At 40.1% G+C, this 12,254-nt stretch overlaps 1 protein-coding gene across 2 annotated transcripts in view; it reads left to right on the forward strand.

Annotated features, from left to right (window-relative positions):
* ZNF385B (zinc finger protein 385B) overlaps positions 1-12,254 on the forward strand; it is a 621,952-nt gene that overhangs the window by 466,237 nt on the left and 143,461 nt on the right. For both annotated transcript variants that reach the window (XM_066575763.1, XM_066575764.1), the window contains one exon: positions 6,613-6,755. In XM_066575763.1, the coding sequence (XP_066431860.1) occupies positions 6,613-6,755 (143 nt within the window). The remainder of the gene's footprint in view (positions 1-6,612; positions 6,756-12,254) is intronic.

Genomic DNA, 12,254 nt, shown 5'->3' on the forward strand with positions numbered 1-12,254 from the left:
AGCATGACCTTTTTTTTGCCTCAGTATTGCTATTGTTTTCTATGGGGAAAATGTAGATCAGTATTTGCCCTTTAGAAACTAAAATCTACAGATGAAATACCGATAAGATACAGTTGTAATGTCGTCTATAACACAGCCGTATTATGGATCCATACCATGGACATGAAGCAATATGCTCCTCTGGCATAATTGTGAGTGGAGGAGTATACGGCAAATTCTTTATATGTTTTTGCATTGATTTTCAGAAAGGCAATATTAGGGGCCGGAGTATAGCTATAAATGCATTTTTTTATGTTTACTGAGACATAGTTCAGTGGCAGATGAGGATCCAACAAAGAGAGAGGCAAATGTAACTAATTTTCTGCTAATGTGTTTTCCATTTTGTTCCAAAGCATAATCATATTTTTTAATGGAGTAAAATTGCTAATACCTATTATTTTTCCTCTGCTATTTGCAAAGTAGTTATGAAATGAACGAATCTTGTGATGTGCAATTAATTATGCAGAACCATTTCTCTCCACAATGCCTGAATTTCATTGGAGCTGAGTGAAATGCAAATGTATTTGTTAAAGACGAGCCCTGCTTTAAATTTAAGGTATTGAATTCTGCTAAAGAAGCCAATTACTTCGCATTATTTTCCTTACTATATGAGAATGTTCCTATAATGATGTTTCAGCTCTTTTATATGATTTGATTGCTTACGTTTTATTCCAATAGTTACTTATAATTAAAGTTGTGAGTCGCATTCTAAATTTAGTAGGTTCTTTGTCTGAAAAGCCGGGGGAGTTGTAGATACGTTTTCTTCCAAGAATAACCCAATCAGCACTTTGTTAACTCATAATAATCTCCCTTTTGGGCAATCTCCTGCTCCGGGAGGAATGCACTTGTTTCCAGACTGCAGCATAGCAACTTCGTGCTGCAGATAATGGTTTGTTAAACGTATTAGGGAAGATGGACTAAGCTAAATGCACCAGATTCTGCCTAAAAAAACATTGGTTTGCAACAAATTAATTGTAGGTTTAGACACTTTTTGTACCTGGTAGAAAAAGCTATGTTGGTTAGTGGAAAGGGGGACATAGGTAAGCAAAAAGGGATATGGTGTAAAATGAATCAATGTACATCAACATTTTGGCAAAATCTTCTAATGTACACCAACCAAGAGGCGTCATAAAGTATGACAAAAGTGTCTAAAGATGCCAAAAATGTATCAGCGTTAGTCATTGTGATAAAATTGGGTATTTGGTTTAGTTCTAAATTTAAGACATATTAAGAAATCTGCTCCATTGTTTTATATAAAGATATCATTTATTTTGTAATGGTTTTAAATTGTATAAAAAATGGGACAGATTTGCTATCCTTTTTGTGCCAGAATTCCAGTGTTAGTTTTGCCAAAATTTTGGCACAAATCACCTAATTGGCAAATGTATTTATTATTTGGGGCAAAAAGATAGATTTTTGTTTCTTGTTGGAAATTTTTTAAAAGTGGGTGCAAATTTTTGGAGTCATAAAATGGAGCAGACTTAGTACTTAGTGTCATGGGTGGAGGTGCAACAAAGGTTCAGGATGGCGCAGCAATGACAGATGGAAGCAAAGACGGCACATTTTTGCAAAATAACTTTACTGAAAATTGGCATAATAAAGAAAACAGCAATACAGTCTTACAAGAGTTCATGCATTTTAACATGATGTAATTCCATAGCTGCCATTTTCTCTTTTTTTCTGTACTGCGGATGGTCGTGGCGAGCTGCCATCGGACATGCACAGTACCGTTTTTTTTTGTTTGTTTTTAAACTCCAGCTTTTCCCACATCATTGCTAGGCGATGGCATGGAATCTGTGAGCTGTCCGTAATGTAAATTGCGGATGGGCTGCGGGTCGGACCGCTTTCATTGACTTCAATGGAAGCCATCTATGCGGACACCGCACAAAAATACAGCTTGCTGTATTTTTCCGATTTTTCCTCTGCTCACAGAAACCACAATTGGTCTCCGCGAGTGTGCAGGAAGAATCGATGTCCCATAGCATGCTATGGACGGTGTTTGCTGCAGATCCGCGGTGCGGATGCCGACTGTGGATTCCGCAATGCAAATGTGCAGGCGGCCTTACCTTAGCATAAACTTTTTTAAAGCAACAATACTTTTAAAGGAACACAATACTTCTCATTACGTGATGTCTTACTCCAACATGTACATGTCCAGCATATCCATTCCTGGCAGCAGTAAGCCACACCACTACTCTCTTTCACTTCCTGGCAACTCCTGATCTGCGTCATAACCCCTACATACGTAATCATCATTATGGCCATAACCTTAAATGCCAAGTAGGAGCAGCGTCCTTACTCACAGAACATTATACATGCCGCAGACATTACTTACATGCATTTCCTGAGGTCATCACATATCAATAATAGTGCATCAATTCCTGCCTCATCTTACTTTATTTGAATCATATTACTCAAAACCTACGTCATGTGCCTCACTGTTGCATTCCATATACTGCATCATAGACACATCATGTGCATTGTTGTTGTTGTTAGCCGTTCAGTGCTTCACAACCCTCAGCAACTCTTAAGACTCCCTGCCTCCATGTTTTTTTGTTTTTCACTACTTCTTTCAGTTGTGTGATCTCCATGTCAGTATCAGCTTTGACAGTATCAGCCATTGTGTTCTTTAGTGGCCAGGTCTTTTTTTGCTATTGATCCAAGCATTATAGATTTTTCTACCGACTCCACTAGCATTATATGGCCAAAATCCGTGAGCCTGTGTCTGCTCATCTTGGCCTCCAGTGATATCAGGTCTTATATGATTCAGGTCTTCTCTCTTTGTTACTCTTGCCGTCCAGGGCATACGCAGCAGCTTTCACCAGCACCACAGCTCCAACGTATCAATCCTCCTTCTATGAGCTTATTTTACAGTCCAGCTTTCACATCCATACATAGCTATAGGAAAAAACGATGGTATGCACTCTTCTGCGTTCAGTTGTTATACCGATATCCCTTCTTTTCCAGATTTTGTCCATGTTTAGCATTGTGCTTCGCCCCAATGCTATCCTACATTTTATCTCTGACATCGATTCTCAAGCCTGGTCAATTTTTGATCCAAGAAAGATGAAGTCTTGCACACATTCTATGACCTCATTGTTGATTTTGATTTGAATTTTGCCATTTTTTGCAGTGGTCATAATTTTAGTTTTCTTTAAATTCAGGTAGAGGCCCATTTTTTCACTTTCAGTTTTAGTCTTACATATCAGCTGCTTTAGACCTGCTTCTGTTTCTGCCAGCAGAGTTGTGTCACCTGCATAACGGAGATTGTTGATGTTTCTTCCACCTATTATCACCCAGATTTCCAATTTGTCTAGGTCCATTTTCCGCATGATCACTTCTGTATATAGCTTAAGCAAGAAGGGTGAGAGGATGCAGTCCTGTTGGACGCCTTTGCCGATCCCAAACCAAACTGTGTCCCCATACTGTGTCACGGTGGCTTCTTGATTGCTATAAAATTATTTTATTAGCTTGACTAGATGTGCCAATACGCCCATAGCTTGTCATGGCTGATGCAGTCAAAAGCCTTAATGTAGTCGATGAAGTACGTGTAGATAGTCTTTTGGTATTCTCAAGCTTTTTCCATGGTCCATCGCAGGTTTGCAATATGGTCGTGGGTGTTGCATCCTCATCGGAATCCTGCCTGCGCATCAGGGAGTGCCGCTTCGACTACTGATCCCAGTCTTTCCTGTATAATTTTGAGACAGATCTTGCTTGCATGCAGAGTCCATTTCCTTATCTTTCCTTGCTACTCGCTGAAAATCAGCATTTAGTTGCCAAACTTCATCTTTGTTGCCGGCCGCCTTTGTTGCTCTTCTTTTATCAGCTGTTCTGAGGGTTTACTCGAACAACCAATAAAGTCGTTTTTCCTGCTTTGTAAGGGTGAGATGCTTACTGGCTGTTTCCATAACTGTCGATTGCATATCATTCCATAGTTCCTCTGGATCCTTTTCTGATGTGTCATGCAGTTCGAATCGGTTTGCTACCTCAATAGTGTATGATTTGGGGATTTTAGAGGTGTCAAATTTTCTGAATGTAGGACCTTTCTTAATGCTACAAAATTTGATCTTGCTCTTAGCTGCATAGAGTTCATGATCAGTGCTGCACTCAGCGCCAGGAAAGGTTTTAATTGCCACGACTGAACTTCGCCAACAATGATTATGCAGGATGTAATCAATCTGATTTCAATAGAGGCCAATGGGAGATGTCTATGTGTAAAGTTGGTGTTTTGGTTGCATAAACCATGTGTTTGCTATCCTGAGCCGATTTTTTTAGCAGAACTCTACCAGGCATTCACTGGCTTCATTTCTTTCACCAAGCCAAAATCTTCATGTGATGGTTGCTTCTGGCTGGCTGCTGATTTTGGATTTGAAGTCATTCATAATGTAAATGATGTCCTTCTTTGGCACTTCGCTTAGAGTTTTCTGGACATTGGCATAAAAATCTTCAATGGTTTCCTCATCAGCATCCATCGTTGGGGCACAGACCTGTAAGTTTGAGATGTTCACCTGCTTACCACGTATCCGGATAGCTGTTTATAGTGGACGCTGTTTTTTCTAGGTGGTGACATTCTAGTTGCACAACTGCCCATATTACTATAGGGACAGGACCCTTCTGTACAGCCTTTATGAGGCTACCCAAAACTGGCACCACCCATTGCTCTCCACATGGCAACTGCATGCGCCTGAACTCTTCTGCCACTCTCCAGCTGTGACTATGACTGGTAGAGGCAAGAGTACAGAGCATGGCAGCACTGTTCCCAGACTGGCACTGGTAAATCAGTCTGCTCCTCCACTCCCTGTCCCCCTCACAGCCAGGTCCAGGGTTGGAGGGAGTGGGAATAGAATCCTTACACTAGTGTGCGCCAGTTTTTAAGTGCAAAAAGGTGGGGAAAATTAGTCTGCAAATTGAGAAACACATTGAGTCTAATGTGCATCAAACATGCACCAAATCTATCAAATTGAATGTAACACTGTAATGGGTTTGGCACATCTTCTCACTACCCTACTGTCTATATAATAGACACCCTTAGTAAATCTGCTGCAATGTTTATTGGGATTTAACCTTTAGTGACCAGCCTATATTGCACCTTATCATGTTTCAAGAATCATATCATTTTTTGTTGACATATGATGACTTTTTTGTGGGAGTTGTATTGCCCTCACCCGTGTGAAGTTAGCCTCAGGGTCATTATGAACGTGGCAATATCTAACATGCGCATTTTTAATCATAAATGGGATTTTGTAGGGAAAATGTGAGGGTTTTATTTTAATGAAATTGTTACATTCGTGGAGGCCATGTGAACAATGATCTTCACAAACACAATTTCTTTAGTGAACGGAGAACAACACAGACAACAGATGCCAAAAAACTTACCAAATGTACAACAACTCAAACAGATGGAAAAATGAATACATACATATGAGATATTGGTCAGTATTTTGGCTAGAATGCGTAAGCCCTCAAACCCAACGGTCCTCGTTGTCTTGTGAGTGCCTACTCTAACAATACAACTCAAACCACAAAAAGGGAATCCTGCCTGCAATAGGAACGACTGCACACTGGAACCTCGGGGCTTGGCTGGCACCCTAGATGGTAACAGGCAGGCACACCAAACAAGGGAACTAACACAACAAGCATCTGCTCGTCTACACACAAAGGGGAATACAACATATAACATAAAACGCATCAGATGTCTGCACACCTTCAGATGTCACCACACAGAAAATCAACTATGCATACAGGCACAGAACAAGACATTGTTCCCACCTAATGTCTGAACACCTGTAAGCAGAGACTGAACAAGTCACTGTTCACACCAGGTGTCTGCCACACCTACAGACAGACACTAAACAATACATTCTTCACACTGATGTTTGAAAACCTGTAAACCGACACTGAACATGTCACTGTTCAAATAAACAAGCGATTCCCACCCTGAACTTGATGCATGCAACATACACTGAAACAGAACATACATGACTCCAAGCTCTCAGAGTTCTGAGAAGTAAATACCAATATGACTGGCACCATCTAGTTAGAGGGGCTGGTATTTATGTGCCAAGACCGGTGGTGATTGGTTGGCTGGAGCACTCCACACCATCAGCCAGCCAAGTCAACCACACCTGAAGCAGCGTTCTCCTGGAAAGCCATAGAGCTGCAAGTCCAAGGAGCATAATGTGACAAAAATAATATTAGGAACTCACCATTAAATGAGTCAAAGGGTGATGGTAAATATAATGAAATATTAGAGACTAGAGTGTCATAGAAAGACTTTGCTTCCATTGATTTCAACCACCTGCTCTAACCACCGAAGCAGATGAGTGCCTCGGCTGCAATGATAGCGGCTGGAGCATCAGCTGATTGGCAGGGATCCCAACCGGCGCACCTCTGCCAACCAACTAATTAACTATTCATGATGCAACCTTGGGATAGGTCATCAATAGTGAATGCCTAGAAAACCCCTTTAAGCTATTTTTTTGTGGATGGATTCACCTTGCAAATGTTTTATACATCTATTGACAACAAATTGTTAATTGCATATATAATATAACTTTTTTTCTATGTCAACAGGTAGTACATGTCACACCACTGCTCTCCCTGCACTAGTTCGGACCCCGAGCCTCATGGTGCAACCGTCCTTGGATATGAAGCCATTTGTGTCATTTCCAATGGAAAATAGTCCAGCTGTTGGACTCTTTCCAAACTTCAACACGGTGAGTGCATTTATCATGTTCTGTAACTGTAAAGAGAACCAGACAAATTAAATTCATTCTTTATAACTTATAGTATACTATATTTATTTTCCCATGATCCATTGGAACATATTGAAATAATGAAAAGCTCACATGGACATGTAATTAGAGTAATAAATAGCTTAAGCTTGATGTCAAGCAATGCATGGATCAATGCTAGCTCTAGCATATGTAGACATGTGCAAAAAGGTGGATTCCAGCACAGGTGACATGACATCCAAAATATTTATTTGGTGAACAGAAATTAATAAAAAGAATGACAACAGACACACAAATCAAGAATTTCTCCTACATGTTTCAAACACTAAGGTACTTATTATACCATGAATAAGAACTTTAGTGTTTGAAACATGTAGGTAAAAAACATTGGAACATAGAAATCTAGGATGTTTCAGGATTGGCATGGCCTAAACTATAACCAATGCAGCTTTTTAGGTCCTAATTTATTCTAATTTTTATTCATTTGTACTTATGGTACAAGCCATATTTACCATGCGGCATGAATTATTTACATTGGACTTTTCAGAGAAATACTGTAAGTAATGCATTCACAATGGCTGAAAAAGAATCTTAAAAGCCATATGTTTATCTTGTACATCGGTAATTCTCCTAAAATACACACCAATCGTGTCCATAGGGATCTATTAGTCAGATGAACGCTAAAAGAGTATACTTTTTCACCTCTGTCTGGTCCAGTTTGTCCCCGAGTCAATGGATCAGAGGTCACGTTGCTCTATTCACTTCAATGACAGCATTGGAGATTACGAAATTCAATCTCTTTAGCAATCTCTGGTGCTGTCATTGCAGTGAATGGAGCAGGGACATGCGTGTACTACTTTTGCTTCATTTACTCAAGGATCGACCTTGAGTAAATGAAGCAGAAGTCGTGCAGGCATGCCCCTGCTCCATTCAATGCAATGATAGCACCAGTGATTGCTGAAGAGCTTGAACTTGGTAATCTCCAATGCTGTCATTGAAGTGAATAGAGCAACCGCGTTGTGTATATACTGAGGATAATCTACCTCACCTTTATGTGTATATACTGAAAGTCAGTAAAGTACATAAGGAAGTGGCCATGGACTGCGGGGATGGAGCATGCCTTGAAAGCTAAGGACCAACCTCCAGTCGTCTGGGGGTAAAATTTGAATAAAAAGGGGCGTTATCTTTAAGGGTAAAAGTCAGGAGAATGGGAGGTGTGGCACATTCTGCAGAGGGACAATGGTACATGCAGTCTAAGGGGAATCTAACACTTCTCTATGTGTATATTTTATTCCTCAGTTCCTCTGAAGTAAGCATGACTCCATAAAATTTTCTGTGCAAACAACAGGTAAACAGCTGTACCAAATCAACTCGGGCAAACCCAGATATATCAGCTAGTTATATATGTACAGCTGGTATAAGTTATACATCACCCTGTATATAGTAATATGAACCCTGAGGTGCCATACCCAACCTGGGCATCTCCTGTATATGATTGCACACTTTACGCACAATTAAAAAACGCAACCAAAACCTTCAGTTTTTATATGTTTTTTAATTGTAGTGCAAATATGCAACAAATGCATGAACACCGCCACCGCCTAAGGGGCTACAGGAAAATGTTCATGTAGTCCAAGAAATGGGCTAAATCATGTATGTAAATTCATTTTGGTATGGGTACAGGTACAGTTGTGGGGAGGGCCCTAGCTGAATTTTTGCACTCGGACCCCTGGCGGTCATACATGCATTTCCCTAATATTAAAGTAAATGAGCCAATCAATGTTCAAACTATGCTGAACAATGTCAGTTTACCTTTGATGGATCTACGAGAATGGGGATTAAATAGCAATTTAATGGATTAAAAAGCAATGCCAGAACAATGCTATTAATGGAATATTACCTTTAGGGAAGGGGCATTCTACTAAAAATTAGCAGGGTTGTATGTTATTTCACAGTTCTTGCCTTTGAGATGGAGCCTTAAGCCTCCCAGTGGACACCTGACTGCCAACTAGAGCCTTGAAACTCAATATACAGACAAAGAAGTAACCTGAATCGTTTGGGGTACAATGCAAAATCTTTACCAGGCCGCCTACATACAATGGATCGCTTATAATACAGATGTCTTGGGAATGATCCTAATGAATAATGGCGAATGAATGCCATTCTCACAACAACTGTATAGTACTGTATTGAACTGCTGTTTGAAAATGCCTCAACTAAATTCTAGTGGGGCAAATAAAAGTGAATGCATACCACAGGTGGAACGCTTTTAATGGCCTGGAAGTTATTTGTTTCCTGGAGAAGAGTCCTTTTACAATTTTCCCTTTATTTCTGTTATGCCAGCTAGCTATTTAGAAAACAGACATGAAATAACAAGTTTCCGTCTAAGTCGTCTGTGGGTGGAATCGCTGTGGAGGAAGCCGTGTGCTAGCTGGGAAGGCCTCTCCAAACACAGTTTAGAGTGGGTGCATTGATTTTTTTTTTCTTAACTGGAAAGAGTGAATTGATTTTGGGTTTCATCTCACCGAAAGCTGTTTTCATATAGATTTAAATCAATGTTCCATCAACAAGGATGAGTAATGCTTTTACTTAAAGCTGCAGGGGAGCTTACTCTTTGACTTTGAATTTTCCACACGGCACAATGTAATGAATCCATTGTTTAAACAGATATTTAAAGCCTTGTAAAATAAATTGGGAGATTTATAACATTTAAATAATGTGCTTGTTTGAAATTGCTCTTGTTATCATCCCTAGTGATACATTTTCGTTGTATTGGTCAATTAGATGTATTGGAAGAAATCCTTAAAAAATTGTACCTAAAATTTTTTCAAAAGCAGTCCAAGTCTCCATTAGTTGCTGCTTTATTGCTGTTTACATCCAGTCATCTTTTCATGTTGATTTTCCGGTTTTTTTTCTGCCCTTCTGTTTGAAATCTTGATTTTCAGTTGTAAACCAAAAATTCAAATATGATACAAGGTGATACAAACACAGGCTGTTAGATCGGCATAAGTAGTGTGGAAAGTTGGTGTCTCTTTAAAGAGGCTGGCTAAGATAAATTTTTGTAAGACCATGGACAAAAGATGATATTGTAATGATACCGGCTTAGTGCTAAACCTTTACCTTCTGCAGTCACCTATTCTGGAAACCAACAGTGTATCCTAGTACTCTGATACTCCCAAGACTTACACTATAGCCAAATAGTGTAACAACTGGACATCTCCAAAACTGGAAATATGAAGCACGTATCAACAGGAAGACACAGATATTAGGAACTTGCCTTTAAATGACATGGGCAGAGGGTCATGGTACCCAGGAGGATGATGATGAATATAATGAATCCTGGCATTGGAGGCTGGAGACGGTGATATGGATCAAAGATAACAGCCATAAAGAAGTACTGTCCTCATGACTTTCCCTAATCACTGGAAAGGTGCAGGGGTTTGTCTTTCTGTAAAATCCTGTTTAATTCCCACATTATAGGAAGATATATGGGAGGGAGATGAACATGTGGAGTCTCTGTGGGTGGAGATACATGGAGGGAAAAACAATAATAAATTCATCATAGAGGTTTTCTGTAGGCCACTAAATATAACCTAAGGTTCTGACAATCTATTACTAAGGCAAATAGATGAAGTCTCAAATCACAATGAAGTTAATATTATAAGGGACTTTAAGTATCCAGATATAAACTGGGAAGCTGAAACCTGCAGATCTCATAAAGGTAACACGTTTATGTCAATAATTAAAGATAATTACCTTTCTCAACTTGTGCAGAACCCAGCTAGAGGGACAGCCATTTTAATATCATCCAACAGACCTGACAGAATAACAGGGTTGCAAGTTGAGGGGCACCTGGAAAATAGTGACCATAATATGATACATTTTAACTTGACTTTCAAAAAGGAGTTTTATTGGGAAGCTACGAAAATACTAAACTTTAGGAAGTAAACTTCAATCAGCTCAGAGCTGCCCTTAACCTTAATGATTGAGACAATGTCCCTAAATTATATAAATAGTAAAAATATTAAAACTGAAAGTGTTGGCCCTTTGACCCCTTAATGCCACAGGATGTGAAGTTTATGTCCTGACTGGGTGGTATTTAACACAACAGGACATAAACTTAGGTCCTGTGGATGTCACAAGCTCAGAAGTTAGTCCGTGTCTACCCAGCACTTGGTGTTGGCTGTGACTGACAACTGGCCTCCAACTGCAACAGCAGGGATGAGTGAGAAAACCAATCCCCAATATTAACCCCTTGCATGCCACAATCAAGGTAGATTTTTTTGCATGTGAAGGGTTCACCAAGGAATCACTCTTCCTCTTTAATGTCATCAGCCCTCTGATATGTAATCGTGGAGGGCCAATGGGTTGTCATGGCATCCAGCTGCCAAACAATGTCACCTGGGCCTGCTATGCCCTGTGAACACTATTGTAGGTGATAATTAGAGATGAGCGAGTATACTCGCTAAAGGCAATTGCTCAAGCGAGCATTGCCTTTAGCGAGTACCTGCCCGCTCGAGACAGAAGGTTCGGGTGCCGGCGCGGGGGAGCGGTGAGTTGCGGCAGTAAGCAGGAGGGAGCGGGGGGGAGAGAGGGAGAGAGAGATCTCCCCTCCGTTCCTCCCCGCTCTCCCCTGCAGCTCCCTGCCCGCCGCCGGCACCCGAACCTTCTGTCTCGAGCGGGCAGGTACTCGCTAAAGGCAATGCTCGCTCGAGCAATTTCCTTTAGCGAGTATACTCGCTCATCTCTAGTGATAATGCATTGCAGTACGTAAGTACTGCAATGCATTATTAAAGTCCATCATATCTTTTCTGGTTCAAGTTCCCTACAGGGTCATACAGAATGTAAAAAAAATAGTACAAAAAAAAAGCTTCAAAAATTATAACAAAAAAACATTTTGAGCACCTTCCCCTCTTTGTATGAAAAAAAAAATTAAAAGTAAACACATATGTGGTATCATCATATTCATATCGACTTGTACAAAAAGTTGAACACATTTATCCTGCACAGCAATACCTGTAAAACACAAAACAAAAAAATGGAGCCAAAATACTAATTTAGTTAATTTCGCCTCCCACAAAAATGTAATTAAAGTGATCAAAAACACCATATGCACCTCAATATAGCACCAATAAAAAGCTCTTCTCGGTAAGCAAAAAACAAGCTCTCATGGCTCGGTCAGACGAGCGTTTTTTGTTGCGCATGTTTTTTGCGTTTGTGATTCGCATCTATTTGAACCAATGCTTTTCAATGGTAGTGGTCACATGTCCGATTTTTACATGCACAAAAAATTCGCACCGGTAAAAAGGAGAACATTGAATCGCAAAACGCAACTAAAATTTGCACATAAAGTGACAGCTGTTGCAGAGGATTTCTTCATCTCCACAGGGAGTCCCCTCATCACTGAACACTGTGACATCACTGTCACAGTGTTCAATGACAAGGCAACTCCCGCTGTGGCAGAGGATCGCGATCTTCTCT

Source organism: Eleutherodactylus coqui, chromosome 8 (genome assembly GCF_035609145.1).
Source record: "Eleutherodactylus coqui strain aEleCoq1 chromosome 8, aEleCoq1.hap1, whole genome shotgun sequence".
Taxonomy (NCBI): domain Eukaryota; kingdom Metazoa; phylum Chordata; class Amphibia; order Anura; family Eleutherodactylidae; genus Eleutherodactylus; species Eleutherodactylus coqui.